At 37.9% G+C, this 22442-nt stretch overlaps 1 protein-coding gene across 2 annotated transcripts in view; it reads right to left on the bottom strand.

The window, feature by feature from the left end:
• Positions 1–3138: 3138 nt before the first annotated feature.
• LOC306854968 (tudor domain-containing protein 3-like) overlaps positions 3139–22442 on the bottom strand; it is a 30771-nt gene continuing 11467 nt past the window's right edge. The window contains exons 8-13 of one of the 2 annotated variants that reach the window (XM_079393316.1): positions 22064–22213; positions 18173–18344; positions 17936–18058; positions 15298–16145; positions 11317–11442; positions 3139–3506 (exon numbers count right to left, since the gene is read on the bottom strand). In XM_079393316.1, coding sequence (XP_079249442.1) covers positions 3390–3506; positions 11317–11442; positions 15298–16145; positions 17936–18058; positions 18173–18344; positions 22064–22213 — 1536 coding nt within the window. In that variant the 3' untranslated portion in view covers positions 3139–3389. Of the gene's footprint in view, positions 3507–11306; positions 11443–15297; positions 16146–17935; positions 18059–18172; positions 18345–22063; positions 22214–22442 lie in introns of both variants that reach the window. The other variant, XM_079393317.1, reaches the window with a different exon arrangement.

A 22442-nucleotide genomic window follows, 5' to 3' on the forward strand; every position in this document is an offset into this window, starting at 1 on the left:
ACGTCTGCAGAGTGTGTCAGTAACTTGGCATCTGATGCCATAATGCTAATGTCATGTTTTCATCATATTACAAAACAGATCAATCCATTAACAGTGCAAAACTCTCTTCTATTACTCAGGAGTTTTAACATTTACATTCTGACAGCTTAACTTATTACATACGCAATTTGTGCTATTTCTTTAGTTTGTTTTCTAGGCCAGTTCTCATCACGCGTCTAACCTAATTTGTCTGCACTAATCAGTAAAAGTGTAGAAGAACAAGCGCTCTGTCACGCCGAGACTTCCAGCACTCAACTTTCAGCTATTCAGAGATGGTCTCCATATCACAAGCGATTAATTATTTATATGCAAATTCAGAGCTTTAACATGCATACACTAAAGCCCTCCCAAACTCACAGCCGTTTACAAAAACAAACTAATTTTCAGTTTTCTTATGCACTGTCATTTCCGACTCTTTTTCATAATAGAACCACAACGTCAAAACATTTGGATCTTGAGCGAGTCTTTGGCTTCGGATGAAATGTTGGTCATTGTGTGTTTTGTAATGTGAAAAATGATAGCGCCCCACCGCCGAGGTCTCCGTTTCAGGCGGATGCTATTGACTTACTGTGTGTTCGCATCACTGGCTACAACAAATGAAGCTGGAGGGATGCAGTGCAGTCCGATGTTTGCTGATAAGGGAAGACACGAGACTCTGGCTCAGGGTTCATTCAATATCTCTGACTTCTGTTCTCAACTCTGAGCTACTCCTGTCCTGTCTAGTAACAAATACGAAAAAAACACTTCAAAATAGGTGAGCGACAGATGGCAGACGGCACATTTAAACCCTGCTAAATATTAACTAGTAGCTGCTGTTCGGTGTCCGATTTTGTATGCAAACAGCAGCATGTCAGACCTAATGTTTGATTAAGTATCAGGTGTTTGCAGTTTGAAATGCTTAAAGGAATAGTCAAAAAATGGATACTCTGCAGTGAATGGGTGCCGTCAGAATGAGTCTCCAAACAGCTGATAAAAACATCACAATGATCCACACCACTCCAGTCTATCAATTAATGTCTTGTGAAGTCAAAAGCTGCATGTTTGTAAGAAACAAATCCATCAAGACATTTTTAACCATTGCTTCTGGCCAAAATATGAGTCCATAATTCATAATAATACTTCCTCCAGTGAAAAAGTGCATCTCCTGTTGTCTCACATCAAAATCCACCTACATTTTAGAGCTGTTTTGGCTTGTAATCTGTGCAGATTGCTCTCCTGATTCAGACAAGATGACTTTTTCACTCGAGAAAGCAATATAATGAATAGAGGACTCATATTTTAGCCAAAAGCAACTAAAAAGATCTTGACGGCACCCATTCACTGCAGATGATCCATTGCTGAGCAAGTGCTGTGATGCTACATTTCTCCAAATCTGATGAAGAAACATCTTGGATGACCTGAGAGTGATTAAAATTGCCAGCAAATGTTTTATTTTTATCTTTAAAATTATTGACACATTATTTTCCTTTTGTGATATTGTGCAGTGCTTTGACACAATTTGCATTGTAAAAAGCGCTATATAAATAAAGGTGACTTGACTTGACTTATTTTTGGGTGAAATATTTCTTTAAAGTATAGATAGTTTTGTGGCAAAGTGGCAACTTCTGTACAAAATCTTTCAGGAACAATTCACACAACCGGCATTTGTTATGTTTGTTTCAACACTAAAGGCTCGTTCACACCAAGGACAATAATTATAAAGTTTTAAAACTGAAGAACAATAAAAACTTTGACAACCAATCAGAAACTATTCCAAAGAGCTCGAGCATTTAAAGCAACAGGCAACAAAACTGCAGCGTGCACGCTTATAATAAAGAGTGATATCGTGCGTTGGTGTGGACGCTAATAACTTTGTTATATTTGTCGTTCTTGGTGTGAACAGGACTTAAAGGGACAGCTCACCCAAAAATGTTAATTCTGTCATCATTTACTCACCTTCAAGTTGTTCCAAACCTGTATAAGTTTCTGTCTTCTGTTGAACACAGAAGATATTTTGAAGAATGCTGGTAACCAAACAGCTGATGGTAGTTATTGACTTCCATTGTATGGAAAAAAAACAATGGCTACCGTAAAAATTTAAGTTTTTCGATGAACTGTCCCTTTAAGAATCATTATTTTGCAGAACTTCGCTTAAAATACTGCCAACAAATTCAAAGAAACAAGAAAGCAAAAACAAATTACGCATTGAGTCTTGAACAAAAGAGCGTAGAGCGTTTATAATTATTAATATCAAGTGCTTTACAAATAGTCACCGTGTACAGCAGCCGTTTGCATGGCAAGTTTCACAGAGTCCAGAATCATCAATGCAGCATGTGCTGCAAGCCCTTACGGATCCGTCTCCCATGCCGAGACAGGGATCAGATATTTTTGAGATATGTTCTTTCATCTCCTCAGCTAGAGATCAAATCATCAGTCTTTGAATAGAAAAAAAACATCTTTGAGATCAAACACAAATGCATCAGATACGGTTTTGTTGCTGCTTTTTTAACTCGCATGAAACCGTGCATATGGAGCGCAGTGAGTACCTCGCTCAGATTCACTCGGGCATGTAACCGAAGCAGCGTCATGTGACAGCATATCATTTTTACGAATGCTTATTTAGTGCATCTCATTACTTCTCATGTCCAGGTCAATTTCACCCCAAAATCAAAAAAATTACTTTTGCATAAAGAAAATGAAGCCTATTTAAGGATCATTCAAATTTTTTGCATTGTGACATTTTCACTTGCATATTTTTCCCACAAATTCTTAACGAAATGCATCCGGATGCTTTCCTTTTGAGTTACGTGTGATTGAAACTATACAGTAATACAATTATTTTATATAAATAAAAAATACTGTTATAAAAAAAATTATATTTTACTTTTTTATAACAGTAATAAGAATTTATAAATTAATTATTCATAATTCCCATTCCTAATTATTAATGAAGACCTAATAATAATAAAAAAACACTAATAATGTCACAATGCAAAATATAATTTCCTATTCTTTTATTTTGGAGTGAAATATTCTGATATTCACTCTATCAGCATTTCCTATATATTTAGCTGCTAATGATGCTTCTGAAGAGGTACAACAAACTGCATGTCATTTTCTCCAATTAGAGTCGTTTACTTGTGGATAACAAGATAATTACCTGCATGGGCAGAGAACATCACGTTGCATTTATACTGTTCTACAGAAACTACACAATGCTAAAAGAGTAACAGCCGTAAACCTGATCTAGTCCTGACCTAAGCGTGTAGGTTTACCAAAAGAGCACTAATTGTTATTTCCAGGAGTAATGAGCAAATCAAATGAGTTTCCTTGCTAGTGAAAGGTTGTGAGGGTGGATTTGTGACTGTGTGTCAGTCTCTTGCACGGGGCGGTTGGTAATATTGTTGTGTCGGTCGAGCGCGGCGAGGTTGTCCATCTCCTCCTCTTCGAAATTCAAGTGAATTCTCATAGTAAAGGTCTTCGTCATCCTGTAAAGAAGTTACCAGGAATGAGTGACCAATGTTACTGATAAATGCAAGTCTATCGCATCAGTCATGGGAAACAGAAGACAAACTGGTCTTTAAATAAATATAACAGCCCCAAAAAAGTAGTTTTGACAATTTGGAACAAACTAAACCAAACCAAATACAAATTAAATAATGTAAAATTATATTTTTACAAATTAAAATATATAAAAATAATATATACTTAATTATAAAAACAATACAGCAGGGTCCTCCAACCTTTTTTACACCACGGACCGGATAGGTTTTGGAAATATTCTCGTGAACCGGGGGTGGGACTCTGGAGTGAAGGGGATATATATATATCTGTGTGTGAGAACAGCGTGTGAGTAACGAATTGAGATCTCTTTCGTTTCTTCTTGGGGTTTAAAATTGCTTGCACGTGGAAATTGGCAAATTAATCTCGAAATAACATGCGTGCTGAACAGTAGGGTCTGGTCTGTGCAAATCACGGATCAACTGTGCTACGTTTAACCCCTAATATAGACTATGACAGATCAGAGCAATCTATCATATACTAATTTAAGTATAATAATTTAGTAGGCAAATTGCTACTCCATATCAATCGCATACAACGAAAATACAGTATAATTAGAACAATCATTAACACGCAATAAGTAACAGTGTCTCATATGATCAACCTATAGGCTACACATTTTCCCAAAACTTTTCTTCCACGGCCCGGTGGTTGGGGACCTTTGCAGTACAGTACTATAATGTACTGTTTAATAGTAAAACAAAAAAATAACTTTTTAACTTGATAGAAATTAATATTTTCCAAAAAAAAATATTTTAGATATATTAATACAAATTGAAGACCGACTGGTCTTTAAATAAATAAACCTCCACCAAAAGTGTACATCTTGGAACGTGGGAAAAAAAAACAACAACAAACAAACAAACAAATGTATTAATATTTTAAACAAATAAAATTTAAATAATTAAATAAAAATCGATTTAAATAAAAGGTAAAAATATTATTAAATAAAAAAATAGAATTAATAATAAAAACAATGCATAATGTACTGTTTAATAGTTAAAAAGAAAAAAGTAGTAATCATGTCATTTAAAAGAAACTAAATATTTTCCAATTAATATTTCAGACATTTAGAAAGAAATTTAAGTAAGCAAGAATATTTATAAGCAACATTTCTCTCACTTTATTACAATGTTCCCAAACGATGTGTTTGCTACAAGAAGGCATTTTAGAAGAGAGCAACATGTTGAACAGTCTTCACCCTGGCACCCATAATGCCTTCAAATGTCCTAGGTTCTGTAATAGAGCTCAAGCATCTTGGGTAATCTGTTGCTTACCCACAGAGGCGGACAGTAACGAAGTACATTTACTTGATTACTGCACTTAAGCACACTTTTGCGTATCTTTACTTGAGTATTATTTTTTCTGGAAACTTAAGACTTTAACTTCACTACATTTGAAAGTCAAATATCATATAGTGGTCGACCGATATTGGTTTTTTGACAGCTGATATCTTATAGAGGAGGGTGGCCGATGGGCGATATATATACCATTTTTATTTATTCTAATTAATATTTAAGAAATTTGAAAGTTTGAAAAGGATAAATGTGTAAAATAAACACATACTTTAGATGACAACTACTTGATTCTGTAATCCTATTACAGCATTTTTCACAAATAAAGAAATATTTATATATATATAAAGGAAGTAAACACGGTAACCAACAGGTCTCAGTAATCTGGGAAGTTTGTGTGCATTGGGAATATTTTTTTTTTTTAAATAATGTCAAGGTAACACTCATTTTACGTACAGCACACAGTGAAAATGACATTAACATGACAGTGGGCAAATGCATAAAGTGCAGCATAGTTTGAAATCATGATCTTATAGTTTGCCGATCAAGTGTCTCCAGAGAAGCTGAACTCTCCTCCTGTCAGCATTTAATTTGCATGGACCGACCGTCACGCAGAGAACAGGTGATCATACAGGATACTAGGGCTGCCCTCGACTAAAGATTTTTCTGGTCGACTAGTAATCATTCATTTGAAGCATTAATAAACCATTTAAATCAGAAATATGAGCCTTTAACTGCCTACGTATAATAAATGCTCAAGCGCGCATAAAGCGTGCCACAGCACACCGGCAGAAGTAATGATTATGAATGTGTCAGGGAAAAACAGTACGGAGGCTGCATTATCATTAATAAGTTCTTGATAAACTAGTGCTTTCTTTGTTTTCGGCTTAAGAGATGAAGTCAGTGACAAACTCGTGATCTCCACAGTAGTGACGCGCCTGTATGCATGTTTCATGTGGATTACAATCTAAGAATATTGTTTTCCATTTGAATTGGTTCATTTGAAAGTAGACATTTCACTTTCTATAGATATATTTTTAATGTCTATAAGGGAAGTATACACAGAGTTTTGCACTCAAGTTCACAGAGAGTGAGACGGCAGAAAGTGCATCCTGTTTGCTTTCATTATTTTACAAAAGCGCATTGATTTGTTGTTATTGTAAGTGCACACAAATAAACAGTCTTTACAGATTTGAAAGATGTATTACTCTTATCTGTGTGACCAAAAATGAGGGAGTATTTTAAGTGCAAGTGAGCGCACCGGCGCCTCCATCTGTCCTGCAGTGAGCTACTGTTCATCTTACACACTCTGCACACACACTTGAACAGCGCACATATTTCTAGATTAACATCAGATTGAGCGGCCATGTAAAGTTACTGCTACTAACATATTTCAGATAAGACATATTTAAGGTCGATGAATGATAAGCAAGCATTTGGATGTCCTGCCCGATGTACTGTATTACCACAAAGACCAGCCGTTAATGATCTGTCCGTAACGGACTGTGTGATTTGCCAATTTGGATATTGTTATATTTTCTGCGACTAAGCGACAAATAAAATTTTGGTCGACCAAGACTCTTCTAGTCAGCTAACAGTTAGTGGACTATTAGGGGGCAGCCCTACAGGATACATATGCACACTAGGGGTGGGAATCGCAGGGTACCTCACGATACGATATAATCACGATACATGGCTCACGATAGCGATAATATCACGATACAGCGATTCTGTGATAATTGATACATTGCTAGACAATCATATAATGATACATCACGATATCTGTCTATGAAAACAAAATGCCTGTGAAAAGGTTAAGTGTAAGTTCTTTCTTTATTCAAGTACAAACTGTTAGAAAACAGCAACAAAAAAAGTTCTGTAAATCAATTTTAACATGTTGAGTAAATTAATAATTTTATTCTTGGACTTCTTAAAAGCTTACACTTTTCTCTGTGTGTAAACCAACACATTTAACTGCTTATCAACTTATATATGTATATCATCGCGTCTTTTGCGCACTCAGGTTCGTTATTTCAAATGTAGATGCGCGACAAGCACACACACTTCTGCGCCACATGACGGCTCTGACAAAGTTTTGTTTCGCCGTCCATGCCGTACAGATTTATGTTTCCACTGGTCGGTGCCCACTGCCCTCACACTGCATAACGCGCACTTGTAATATCTGAGAGAGAAGGGAAAACTGGACGCCCTGGCAGCGCTCTGGGAAATCCACCTGCGATTCGAGCGGAGAGGCTACTCACGGACTGAAAATGTGCTCTGCAATAATACCATGATCGGTGCCTATGGTCCACGCTGATCGCTGTTCTGGCACTTCCGGGGCAGTTTTTTTTAGTTCTCATCTCCACAAACATATAATATAGCAGTAGGGCTAATACAGTGGCTGGAAATCTATTTATCCTTCGGTTCCTCGTGCTTCACCATCTTCATAGAGAACGTGGTTCATGGTTGCTCAGAGTGCTTTGGAAAGAAGCTGGAAATGGCGCGGCCGCGATTTCCACGCATTTTTAGACGCTGGAATTAGGGAAATCTATTTAGAGCGCCTTATTGTATTAATGAAAATATCGATATTTGGCGCCAGATATCGATTCTCGTATCGCATGGAGAAGAATCACGATATATCGCCATAACGATTTATTGTCCCACTCCTAATGCACACTTTATAAGATCTCACAGCTGGATACGACCAAGTCTACAAGGTTTGAGACTTTTTTTCTATACCTTTAATTCCTTTGTTTAACATTGATTATTATACAGACTTCTATCCCTATTAGAAAGAACTGTTAAACTGTGACAGCAAACAATGAAGAGGGAGAATGTGAGCACTGTGCTCAGGTGCTGCTGTTCTCAGCGATTTCAAAATAAAAATACCACCAAGCACATCGGCCAAAGACAAAACATATCAGCCAATGCTGATAATTGAAAAATGTCAAATATCAGCCAATATATCAGTCGACCACTAATATTGTACTTTTCACTCCACTATATTTATATCAAGGTCCTCGAAGTAGAAAGTTACTATGTAGCCGCTTTAAAAGTCAGTGGGTGAATTGTTTATTTTGAAAAAAGTGACTTTTTATTTGGACTTTATCTTGGACTTTTACATTTTTAAATACAGCTAATTTATTAGAACCTTTTCAATCTGGTTTCACTGCTCATCACAGTACGGAGTCTGCTTTGCTTAAAGAGTTCAATGATATTTTGGTTGCAGTAGATGCCGGTAAAAATGCGGTACTGATTCTACTTGATCTTACAGCTGCCTTTGATACCGTGGATCATAATGTTCTTATTGGGCGGTTAGAACATCTGATCGGTATCAGGGGCACAGCTTTACAATGGTTCAACTCTTATCTCAAAGACAGGTCTTTTTCTGTAGAGCTAGGCAAGTTTTCCTCATCATCTGCCCCAATTATTAGTGGAGTACCTCAGGGCTCTATTTTGGGACCACTTCTTTTTAACTTATATATGTGCCCTCTGGGGGATATTATCAGGAAGCACAAGGTTTCTTTTCATCTGTATGTTGATGATACACAGTTGTACCTCCCACTAAAAGTTGGTGAGTCCATTCAACCATTGCTGGAAAGAATCTCAGATATTAAAATATGGTTATCGAATAACTTTCTCCAACTAAATGAGAACAAAACAGAAGTTATTGTTTTTGGTCCTCAAAAAACGAGAATGAATATCATTGAGGAGCTGGGCAACCATTTCCCCTCCATTTCCTCATAGGTTAGAAACCTGGGTGTTATTATAGACTCAGAATTATGTTTATCCAAACAAATTAATTTGGTCGTTAGGAACAGTTATCATCAATTGCGGGTCATTTACAAACTTAAATCGTTTTTGTCTTTTCAAGATTTGGAGAAAGTTATTCATGCTTTTATTACCTCACGTTTAGATTACTGTAATTCTCTGTACTCAGGTCTTCCTCAGTCATCGCTTTCACGCCTCCAGTTGGTACAAAATGCAGCTGCAAGGCTGCTGACTGGGGCAAAGAAATATGACCACATCACTCCAATTTTAGCCTCACTACACTGGCTTCCCATCCATTTTAGAGTTCAGTTTAAGATTCTGCTGTTTGTCTTCAAAGCTCTTAACAATCAAGCTCCGTCTTATCTTAAAGTTCTTCTTATGCCTTTGTCAACTACCAGACATTTAAGATCCACTGACAGGGCTCTTTTATCTGTCCCTCGCTCCCGTTTGAAAACCAAGGGTGACAGAGCCTTTTCAGTCAATGCCCCTCGTCTATGGAACCAATTGCCTCTAGAATGCCACCTTGCACCTTCCATTACCAGTTTTAAATCAAGATTGAAAACACATCTTTTTTTCCTTAGCATTTTAATTTTATCGATGTTTTATTGGTCGTCTTGTTTGCTTTTCTGTTTTCTTTTCTCATTTAAATTTGTGTTACATTGTTAAGCACTTTGGATAGCTTTGCTATGTTTAAATGTGCTATATAAATAAAATTTACTTATTTAGACAGCCTATCAGTAATCACTCTTGTAGGGCTACGTGAACTGATTTCCCAGAATGTTTTGGACACTGACAAGTTGCAAATGTGACATTTATTTACAACTAAGTTAATATTGTGGTATACATTCAACAATTTGTTTTTGATTTTGACAATTGTACAAACAAAAATTACTTGTATATAAAGACACAGAACAACTATTGTGTGTCTCCTAACAAAACACAATAGGTGTTTGACTTGAAGCACTGCAGGCCTTTCTGTTTATGATATCAAAGTACTGCGAGAGCGATTGGAGAGTATTTTTGAATTTTTTAGTTTAGTCAAGTAAATCTTGCTGTTATGCTTTTTTGTTAAACAGCTACAGTTGTGTTGCTAGGTTTTAAAGCAGGTATTTACAGCAATTTCACTGTCCACGTGGTTCAAATGTGGATGAATGGCTACATGCAGATGTGTGCACACACTGCCAGAGCTGTGTGAGATCACTACCATGCTGATTTTGTGGGTGTTGGGTTCGGTTTCAATTTGATCAATTCCGATTCTGCTTATCGATTCCGATTCTTTTCGATTCCCAGTTTCGATTCCAATGTGATTAATATATGAAGTCAAACATTTAGATAAAAAAACATTTATTCTGTGTCTCCTGTATACCTTGAACAAAAATCAGCAGGCTACATAAAACCTGGACTCGTTTAAGAGCTGTTTGTGTGCAAAATAAAGCTGCATGATTCTGGCTATATAGTTTTCTCTTTTTTAATGAAGATTGTCATTCTCTAATGATTCTGAAGAGAAAACATTAGACAACTAAACAAAATCACATGTAATTTATGAATGAATGATTCAATGACTCACTCAACATTTACTTGTTTTATTACTGGATGAATCAGTGTTTTTGAACGAATCTCTTGTATGATTGAAAGACAAATACATTTTAACAGCCCCTTTTTGCAACCTACTGGCACAACAATGTAATCAATCTTTAAAGTGTCAAAATTACTTTCAAAAGATGATTTACTCTATTTTGATCACTACCTTACACATCAGTGTTTATATGTGAACTATAAAGTTTTATCCCAGTACTTCTGTGATTATTCGAATGTTTGTAACTGTGCGGCTGAAAAGACTGAAGTTGTTTTATTCATATACTTGACAGCTGCTCTTTTTAGGTCAGCGGCAGCGTGAACGCACGGACAAACCAAGAAAGATGACAATGTTGTGATCGCAAACGTCAAAGGTTGAGGAATGAAAAAGATGAATCATTGTAATTTAGGAATAAAATCACGTTGTTTGAATCATGTTCGTGATCGTTAACGTTAAAGCGTTAAAGTGCACCTCTCTTGCAACATGTTTAGCTTTTCACAAATATTATACTTAGCTTTTTCAGCTTCTGATCGCAAGAGTAGTCAAACTTTGGAGCACTTAAGTTAGCGAGGAAGGTCCTAGCAGATCACCAGGTTGAAAAAAAAAAAAAAAGAAAACGCACAGGAATCGATAGGCGGAATCAAAATTTTAATTTTACATCAAGTATCTGATTCCTAAGCTTAAGTATCCAAATCTGGTACTGGAATAGATATTCGATTCCTAACCCTAGGTAGGGGTGTTAAATAAAATAGTTTTTTTTGCTTTTGTTTCAACAGGTTTTATTGTTTTAACATTCTAAAAGCTATTTATTGCAAAGATACTACAAGCTAGTCAGTGTATTCAGTAGGTGTAATGTATTGTAAATTGCTTCAGAGGCATAATGTAATGCAAGTATTACATACAACAATAATAAAACAGTGCATTGACAAAAGAAATTTACTTTTGGTACTTAAGTACTTTTAAAAGCAAGTACTTCTGTACTTTTACTAAAATCTGTCTTTACAACTTTCACTTGTAATTGAGTAATATTTGACCAGCAGAATCTGTACTTTCACTCAACTAATGGAATTGTGTACTTTGTCCACCTCTGCTTACCCACACATCCATGTGCAGAGGTTTGATATTGTGAAGCAGAACTTCTTCGCAGTTGCCGTAATCGCTGAACACAACCACAGCCGTGGAGCCCGACGGGTGGATGGCGTCGATTCTCGCCCGATAAAACTGCCACAAATACACAAACACGTTTTACAAGAACACAAATAGGGAAAATGCAACAAAAGTGTACAGAGTCGGGTTCTGGAAGTAAAAGATCCATTCATTTTCTCCACGGGGAAATTGATTTTCAATAATAAACACTTAAAGACTACTTCAGCTCCAGTGCAGCACTGCAACTTTTGATTCAATGGGAGTAGATCTAAATATAATGCTTTTCACCATTAGCTCATCTTGTTGGCTGTTATAGTAAAAAAGATTTCCACACGTAAGTAGAAAATCAGAGTAGAAAATGACCATTTATAACTACATTATCACATTTTTGATGAACAAACTAAACCAAGATTATATGTATACCTCAGGAAACATAAAATTATTTTAAAAAATGCATTTCATGACCCCTTTAAAATAATCATGTTTAAAAGCTTAGGCTAATTCCTGGAAAAACTACATTATCCATGATGCTATACAGAAAATTCAGTCCTCAAACTACTTAAATATTTGAATATATGCGCATATTTTGCAATAAACTTAAAATATACTGCTTCTATAGATAGATCACCAATTTTAAAAGAGTAGTTTTATATCTTTCCATCGTTTTTAATTTGGCTGTCACACAATTTGGCTGTCATTAATTTGAAAAACATTAATGTTTTTAATTTGGCTGTCATCTCATCTCAAGATGGCGCCGTGGATGGCAGCCATTGCGCTTGGCTCTCCAGTTGTTTTAGTGTTTTTGTTAGTTTTTCCTGTTTTTTGTTTGTCCAACACGATCAGTTTCACCAGGGAAGAACTGCTGAACATTCGGCAGAACACACCACAAAATCTCCAACCGGTTTTCGATTATTCGGATGTTTTGCTAAACATAGTGGTTGGCGGAGCAGCAGCGCTGTTTAGACTCTTCAGGACACGCAGACGGGGGGAAGCGAGCCGGCGTGCTCCTAAAGCTCAGACAGCGTGGATTTCGAATGCCATTGCCTAGCATCCATCTGGCAAATCTCCGCTCTCTACCCAACAAAACAGACGAACGCCTTCTGCTTTCCCGGTTAAACAAGGAAACTCTGCTGCTCTGTTTCACGGAAACCTGGCTGAATGACACCATCCCGGACAGCGCGATTCATCTTCCTAGCTTGACGCTGATCAGAGCAGATCACGACGTGGAATCAACGTGGAAATCGTGTGGTGGCAGGACATGCTTCTACATCAAATGAAAGGTGGTGTACAGAGGTAAGAGTGTTAAAGAACATGTGCTGTTCAGATCTAGAAATGCTTTATCAACTGTAAACCTTTCTACTCGCCGCGGGAGTTCTGCTCGTTCATTCTCGTGAGTGTCTACATTCCACCGCAAGCGCACGTGAGCACCGCTTTACAGAAACTCGCTGATCAGATCACAGACACAGAACAACAACACCCGGACTCTGTTTTAATCATTCTCGGGGACTTTAATAAAGCAAATCTCTCCCTTGAACTGCCAAAATACAGAGAGCATGTTACATGTCCCACCACAGACAGTAATATACTGGATCACTGTTACACAGCAATAAAGGACGCATATCACTCTGTTCCACTGGCATCTTTGGGGCACTCTGATCACTGTTTGGTTCATCTTATTCCGACCTACAGGCAGAAACTGAAGTCAGCTAAACCTGTATTAAGGACTGTAAAGAGATGTACTAATGAGACAGAGCGGGTTTTACAAGCCTGTTTCTCTCTCACTGATCTGAGTGTTTTTGAAGCCGCTGCCATCGATCTGGACGAGCTCACAGAGACTGTAACATCTTATATCAGTTTCTGTGAGGATATGTGCATTCCCACCAAGACTCATCTAACTTATAACAACGACAAACCATGGCTCACTGCAAAACTCAGACAGATCCGTCAGGCCAAAGAAGATGCTTACAGGAATGGGGACAGAGTCTTGTATAAACAGGCCAAATACACACTGGAAAAGGAGATCAGAGTGGCAAAGAGAAATTATTCCGATAAGCTAAGGATCCAATTCTCTTCCAGTGATTCTGCTTCAGTGTGGAAAGGTCTGAAAGACATCACCAATTACAAGACACCATCCCCCAGCACTGTGGAGAATCAACAACTGGCAGACATTCTGAATGAGTTCTACTGCAGGTTTGAAAAAACACCATTCACACCTCCTGCAACCCCCCTCTCCCCCACACCTGCACTGCAGATAAGAGAAGATGACGTGCGCCAGGTCTTCAAAAATCCTGTGCTGACCAACTGGTCCCCATCTTCACACAGATCTTCAACAGTTCACTGAAGCTGTGTGAAGTCCCCTCATGCTTCAAATGCTCCACCATCATCCCCGTCCCAAAGAAACCTAAGATAACAGGACTTAATGACTACAGACCTGTGGCTCTAACATCTGTGGTCATGAAGTCATTTGAAAAACTGGTTTTAGCTTATGTGAAGGACATCACTGGACCCCCTGCAGTTTGCCTACAGAGCAAACAGGTCTGTGGATGATGCAGTCAACATGGGACTGCATTACATACTGCAGCACCTGGAGAGACCAGGGACTTAAGTGAGGATCCCGTTTGTGGACTTCAGCTCGGCCTTTAACACTATCATTCCAGACCTCCTCCTGCCCAAACTAACTCAGCTCTCTATCCCCACCTCTGTCTGTCAGTGGATCAACAACTTCCTGACAGACAGGCAGCAGCTAGTGAGGCTGGGAAAATTATCATCCAACACCCGCACCATCAGCACTGGAGCTCCTCAGGGCTGCGTACTCTCCCCACTGTTCTTCTCTCTGTACACCAATGACTGCACAGCTAAAGACCCCTCTGTCAAGCTCCTGAAGTTTGCAGACGACACCACACTGATTGACCTCATCCAGGACAATGATGAGTCTGCTTACAGACAGGAGGTTAAGGAGCTGGCTGTCTGGTGGGCTGTCTTAACAACCTGGAGATCAGCACACTCAAAACAGTGGAGATGATTGTGGACTTCAGGAGAAACCCCCCCCTGCTCTCCCCCCACTCACCATCATGAACAGCACTGTGACTGCAGTGGAGTCATTCAGATTCCTGGGCACCACCATCTCTCAGGACCTGAAGTGGGACATTCACATTGACTATTGTTAAAAAGGCCCAGCAGAGGTTGTACTTTCTTTGCCAGCTGAGGAAGTTCAACCTGCCACAGGAGCTGCTGAAACAGTTCTACTCTGCCATCATTGAATCCGTCCACTGCACTTCAATAACTGTCTGGTTCACTCCCTCTTTGAACTGTTACCTCGACGCTACAGAGCTCCAGAACGACCAGACACAGAAACCGTTTCTTCCCTCAGGCAATCCATCTCATGAACATTTAACTCTTAACAATAAACATGAAACACACAACACCATCACACTTTTTATTTTTTAACTCGCACACTTATTACATTCCAAATTTGCACCTAACATACTGAATTGTCTATTTTGTATATTGTGTTTGTGCTATTTTACATATTGTCCATTTTGAATATTTGTACATTATTATTATAATTTTTTTATTATTATTATTATCTGTGTCCTGTCCTGTCCTGACCTTTAGCTACGGTCACTAAAACAAATTCCTCGAATGTGCAAACATACCTGGCAATAAAGATAATTCTGATTCTGATAAAGCATCATGGGATTGTAGTTCTTTTCTTCAATAAAGCCATTAAGTACACACTCTTGCACCTTTGTTAAATTTTTTATTATTTTTTTTTTCAAATAAAGGTTTGTAATGTTGTGATTCACCTTGCAGCTGGTTGGTTTTGTTAATGACTTATAACGCTTTAACGAAGAATTTCCCTATGGGAAAAATGAATGGAAAAAACACTTTCGGAACGGACGCCACTTAAAAATAACGCAAATGACTCACCTTATTGTCTTCCCAGTAGAGCGCTAGACACTGGTCACCAGCTCTCCAGTTGACATGGTTATTTGTGTCCGTCTGCTCTCTCGGACCTTTGATTGGTCCAGATCGTTTCTTGGGGGCGGAGTTATGCATGTTGGTTTGTTTTTGAGGCGGGGCTGAAGATTGCAACTTGACTGGACCGGTCCGTCTGTGTTCTAAATCACCATTAGGGAACTGCGCGTTTGAAACCCCGCCCACTTTGATCACCTGACCCGACCCGGCATCTTGCGAAAAGTCTTTTTTTGTTGCATCTTGGGAGTGCTCAAAGTAGCCTGAATTGGGTCTTTCTGGCTTGCCTTTCCTTCTGTTGTTGGGTTCGTTTCTAGATTTAGGATCCGAGCCTGACGCAGCAGGATTTGATGATTTGGGAGCCGCGGGTCCATTTGATTGTTTTTTCCTAAAACCAGGGCCTGTCCCATCCTGCTCTTTCAATCCGCCGTTATGCGGTTCCTGCGGGAAGCTTTTTGACCCACTATGCTCTTTTCCAGCGGGACCCTGCTGCTCCCTGGATTTCCCCATCGAGGTGTACATATTTCTAGCATCTTGAGTGTCGTTCTTCCATCGCTCTGATCCTCCTCTTCCCGTTCGCTCTCCGTCCCTCCATTTCTGCGGCTGGGAAACACTGGAGAAGGCTGCGCTGGGTTTAGGAAAATCTCCATCCTTCAGGAAGCGTGGGGGCCTGTCATTTCTCTGCGAGCGTCCCTCGTTTCGGGGAGGGTGTTTGAACTGGGCGGCATCTCTGGACATTTGATCGGTGTTGGGGAAAGTCATCTTAAACTGGTGGTCTTGTAGTGAAGGCTGGTTCTTTGACTCTAAAGTGTGAATTATGAGAAAAACAGTAAAGCAACTGATTAAAAATTGTAAATGTAGTAAGGGCTACATGTATGTAGTAAAAATGTGTGAGAATGAGTGGTCCAGTTTCATTTACTACATATAATCAAAATAACAGCAACTTAAAACTAAAATTATAACTATTCTTAAAGAATCTCACAATATTTCAACAGTAAACCTTTTTTGTGAAGCATTTTGTTTAAACTAATTTTCACTTGACTACATTTTAAAAGATTAATTATATTGTTTATTTTTTGCCTTCAATTTGATTACCACCAATTTTGATAGTAAATCTGCATTAAATAATAAATCCAACAGACACTTTCTGAAATTATAAATATTATATTTTACATTTTGGTAAAAATGTTAATAAATGATTCAGGTTTTAAGAATTCAATTGATCAGAAATGCTTTATCATCATTAAAATGTAATTACACCATTAAAATGAATGCAGAAAAAAGAAAACTGAATTTGGGAAAAATAAATTTGAATTTAAAATAAGAAAAAAAATTAATCGAGTGCTAAGTTTATTACCTGCTATGCCAATCAATTAAATGGCACATTTCTGTATTTGTGAAGAAAAGCTCTGAAAAGACAATTCAAACTCACTGAAAAACCTGTTACCTGTTGTTTTGCATATTTTTAGTGTCTTGCACCATGGCATGCATTTAAATGGCCTTTTATGGTGTCGAGAAATGCATCGAAAGAACAAGTGTTTCACAATTACAGTGTGTTTCAGGTCATTCGAACTCAAAGCAAGAGCTTGAATGTTAAAACAACAGCACTGAAAGAGTGGAAAAATACAAACTGTTTCTCCACATATTAGCCCTGTCTGTTTTCTCCAAAAGCCATATGTCAGGCAGAGCTTACCAGTTGCAGAGTCTTATCTAAAGCTGACTAAGAACACCTTCATTTGGGACTGGCCATCTGTTTGACGCCACAGAGTTCTGCAGCCCTCTGGGACTTTAACATAAAAGGAGATTAGAAATCCTGATACAATTTTCCCATTATTAAGATTGGTTCCTCTGCAAATGCAGTAGGAATGAAGCAAATGGTTTAAAAGCGATCATTTATAGTTATTACTGAAAAATAAACTGATCAAAATGGGACTTTTATCATGCCAAAGGGTTTATTCTGGAAGCTAACTGTACATTATCTCACTTTTAATACAGATTCTTGCTAAATAAATAAATCTACATGAGTTGGAAGATTTGTGAAATGATACAAATATTATAATGTGAAGTAGGAATCATGCAGATATACAAGTGTTTAGTACTTCAGTAAGCTAGCCAATATATACATTTTTTTTATTGTTAGGGTTCACTAAAGCTATTAAAAATAGTTTTCTTTCATCAAGCTGAAATAAAATAAAATAGAAGAAAACCTTAAACTTAATTTTTATAAAAAAAATTAAAATACAAAAAAAAATTAACTAATTTAAATTGATAAATACTAAAATAGTATATAAATAATACTATATGAAATAAGCCCCAAGTTCCAATGTGGTTGGAACAAAGTGGTTGCCAAGCAACACACAAAGTAAACAAAGGTGTAGGTTTGTAGTGTAATTTACAACGCCTTCGAACGTGGCTCAATCAGAATCAAGGACCGGAGCCATCCGTTTTATAATGGCACTGTTACTATTTGAAAGGACAAAATAGCCCTGATATTATCAGAATCAAAAATTGATATCAAATTAAAAGCAGCACTAATATTGTCAGCATTTTTCAATGCTCCATAAAAACAAAAGGCAAAACAAATTCAGTGTACCGTCAATGGACAACGTCCCCATTTTTGACTCCAGGAAGTCAAACAGTGTGCTGGGCCCAGATGGCCTTCCTCCTGCTTCCTCATCCTCATCTTGTCTGGAGCGTCCCCTTCCACGACCCTTTCCTGTCAGAGAACAAATAAATCGTCAAATTAATTTTGTCTGCTTTCCTAAGCAGTTGCATATCTGGCAACAATCTGAAGGTTTCCGCTTCCTTTCTCAGCGCTTGAAGGTTTTACCTCGAGGTGGTGGGCGGCTCTGCTCCGCCTGGGCCGCTTTGGGCTGGTTTGTTCCGGTGAGCAGGAAATTAAGGGCCACCTCCAGGTTATTGTTGTTATCCAGCAGGGCCTGTCTGGCCACCTCTCGGTTAAAGCCCATCTCCATGATGTCCCTCAAAGCACGCTCATCAACCTTGAGGAGACAGCAGCAGCAACATGAAACAGCAGAAAGTAATTTGATGAACTTGAGGGTTATCAGAAAATGCATTAAAATCAGTGACAAAAGAACAGATGTAGCAAACAAAGCACAAAAACATTCTGACTTGCAATCAAAAACAAAACAGACACGGGTCACATCATTGCTTACGTCAGCAATCGATTCATCTTTTACCAGAGAAGGCTTGTATTCACTTATCTAGTGGCATCACAGAGAAATAATGCCATTTAATTAGAACTAAAAGTCCATCATATAATTTTTAGGCACTTGAGGCATTTTCAGATTGTTATTAAAGAAACACAAAAGTGAAAACTTTTTGCGCGAAGCGACAAATCTTCAACAGTAACTGATGCCTCCTCCTATCCCAAATCTTTGAAACATGCATGGTATGTGTTGAAAGTGAAACCTAACAAAACTGCATGCATAAGAAAGCAACTGCACGCTTTCACAAATGCAGGCGATCGCAGACTGCACACTTCCCAGCCAAAACAATCCCCCAAATGGAAATAATAACCCGTAATATAAGATTTTGGCCATATTGCCCATCTAAGTCATTCATCCCACAATATCAACAGGCGCGTCATGTAGCCTACACTTCTTGTACTTCGTTTGGGCACCACAAGGTGTCACTGTGGCTTCAAAGCTTACCCTTCGACTACTCTGGCTCGATTGCTATTCCGTAAAACACGCCCTCCTCATTACCCTACGGACAAAGAAATGTAGAAATAAATAAATGTGGGAATACATAAATACGTAAATAAATGCTTAAATGTGAAAATAAAAATGGAAATAAATAAATGTGGAAAAAATTAAAATCATAAGGAAATAAAATGATAAATAATTATTTATATTTGCTTTTTACATTTCTTTGTACATTTACTTATTTATTTCTAATTACCGCAGCTTTGGCATTCCATAGTTTCCAGCTGCTGAAGAGTTCGTGGTCGTCTTTGATGTATTTTTCGTTTAATGATGCGCCAAATGTTCTCTATAGGTGAAAGATCTGGACTGCAGGCCAATTCAGCACCCGAACTCTTCTACTATGAAGCCATGCTGTTGTAATAGCTGAAGTATGTGGTTTTGCATTGTCCTGCTGAAATACACAAGGCCTTCCCTGAAATAGACGTCGTCTGGAGGGGAGTAAACTGCATGTTGCTCTAAAACCTTTATATACCTTTCAACATTCATAGTGCCTTCCAAAACATGCAAGCTGCCCATACCGTATGCACTTATGCACCCCCATACCATCAAAGATGTTGGCTTTTGAACTGAACACTAATAACACGCTGGAAGGTCTCCCTCTTTAGCCCGGAGGACACTGCGTCTGCATCTGTGATTTCCAACAAGAATGTCAAATTTGGACTCATCTGACCAAAGAACACTTTGAAACAGTCCATTTTAAATGAGCCTTGTCCCACAGGATACGACCATGTTCACATATGGCTTCCTTTTTGCATGATAGAGCTTTAGCTGGCATCTGCAGATGGCACGGCAGATTGTGTTTACCGACAAGTGTTTCTGGAAGTATTCTTGGGCCCATTTAGTAATGTCAATGACAGAATCATGCCGATCTTCGGTCCCTTACACAGAGATTTATCCAGTTTCTCTGAACCTTTTGATGATGTTATGCATTGTAGATGATGAGATTTGCAAAGCCTTTGCATTTTGACGTTGAGGAACGTTGTTTTTAAAGTATTCCACAATCTTTTTGCGCACTCTTTCACAGATTGGAGAGCCTCTGCCCATCTTTACTTCTGAGAGATTCTGCCTCTCTAAGACATCCCTTTTAGGGGTCGACCGATGTGTGTTTTTCAGGGCCGATGCCGATACCGATTATTACAGACCAAGTAGACCGATAACAGATATTTTGAACCGATATATATGTCTGGTGTAAAAATGAAAATTAATGTCAAAATTAAGAATAAGGGCTCTGACAAAAACTGCCTTCCCTTGTGTTGTTTGCACTTCTTACTCGTCTTCCTCCATGCATCCATCTTCAAAATGGGTAAAATAAAGAGAGAGTTAAAAGTGGGGCCACTGTATGCTTCATGATTAAGCCAATGAATACTGTACTACAGCTAAACAGCTTGGGGAAATGAAAGTATTTGGCTTCAATAATTTACATTATGTATGTGTAATAGCATAACCTCTCATAATTCTTAATTATTTTCTGATGACTAAATCATAACCTACAAGAGGTGACTATTCAATTCATCATCTAATGCACATCAATTGATTAACTTAAAAAGTACAATGTATATAATAAGTGTAAATAATTTAATTGTCTTCATAGCTCAATTGTAGAAGTTGCAAAGAAGACCGCAACTATTTTAATGAAACTATAACACTAATAGCCTGTTATAGGCACACTTGGTTCAATAGCCTATTGAAATGTCACAATTTCTGTCATCCTAATCTTGGCCTATGTGACAATATCTTAATCTTGGCCTATGTGACAGTATCTTAATCTTGGCCTATGTGACAGTATCTTAATCTTGGCCTATGTGACAGTATCTTAATCTTGGCCTATGTGACAGTAATTTCCATTAGTTTTAATTTACAGTGCAGTGCAAATGAAGACATAAAACATTAACTTATCTTTTAATCAAAGGAGAGTTAAACTCTTTTGGCAAACAAATGGATGTACTATTAAAATTAAAACATGGAAGAAATAGCGTATTGTGTGATTATTCTTTTAAACAAAAGTTGTAATAATTGTTGTAGTAGATAAACCAAACTTTTATTTTGACGGGTTGCCATGAGGAGACTGCTCTAGGCTACAGAGTGGTGAGTTCCGACAGGCTGCATCAGAGCCAAATAGCGCGTTTCAAAATTAAAAAAATTTATTGGCACATCGTTTTTGAAAATGACCAATACCGATAATCATAAAAATGCTTAATATCGGCCAGGCCGATAATCGGTCGACCCCTAATCCCTTTTATAGTTAATCCTGTTAGAGACCTGATGTCAATTAGCTTAATTAGTTGCTAGATGTTCTCCCAGCTGAATCTTTTCAAAATGTCTTGCTTTTTCAACCCTTTGTTGGCCCTGTGCCATCTTTTTTGAGATTTAGTGGATAAAAATGTACAATTTCTCCATTTAAATATTTGCTATGTTCTCCATGCTCTATTGTGAATAAAATATTAGCTCATGTTATTTGAAAGTCTTTTAGTTTTCATTTTATTCAAATTTAAAAAACGTCCCAACATTTCCGGAATTCGGGTTGTAATTAAAACTTTGTGATTAATAAAATCTCTCCCAGACGGTTTGTTTTTGTCTGTGCGACACAGCCCATTTGAGTGATGCGTGTTTGTGTAAAACTCACCGTTATGATGCATTGAAGTGTTTTGGCCTGTTTTATCATCCACAAACGTGATCACTTAGTAAAGTAACAACACTAAATCTAAAAACACTAATGATGCATTTTAAACAGACCCATTGGTTTTGGAAAGTCAGTAGATAACTAACAGGTGATCAAACAATAGCTGTTTTGTTCTCAGTGAGGACTGCAGAAAAACAGCTGCATATTTCACTAAACTAGATGTTGGATCTGAACTTATGATAATTACGTTCAGTCTATTTGGATATTCTCCCCTGTTTTACAGGATTAATTTAGTTCATTTCATGAGGAAGAACTTAAAATTGCTGGCAAAGCACTAATTTTACATCTTTTTATGATGATCTTTGGATCTCACCAAATCTCTGTAAACTCCTTCTGACTTGTTCTCCGTCCACGGCTTTTCTCTCTCTTCTCGTCTTCTTTGATAGGTGTCTCTGTTCTTGTAGGTGGATCCAGGATTGGCGAGGTTTCCACCTGCATTGCCTCCACCACCGAACGTACGAGTCTAACACAAACCAAAGGAGAGGACCACAGATGTACAATGAAAAACACCAGACATTGATGCATCCCCAGCAATTTAAGAGCTGATTTTACACGGGCACAACTACAGCACAACGAACAATGTTTCTGGACATCATAAGTGTTTTGAAAGTTCAAATCAAACTGAGTTTTGAAAGACAGCCCAGGTGCTGCTGAGAAGAAGTGTTTAATCATTTATGTGGTGTTCACTTATC

Source organism: Barbus barbus (assembly GCF_936440315.1).
Source record: "Barbus barbus genome assembly, chromosome: 35".
Taxonomy (NCBI): Eukaryota; Metazoa; Chordata; class Actinopteri; order Cypriniformes; family Cyprinidae; genus Barbus; species Barbus barbus.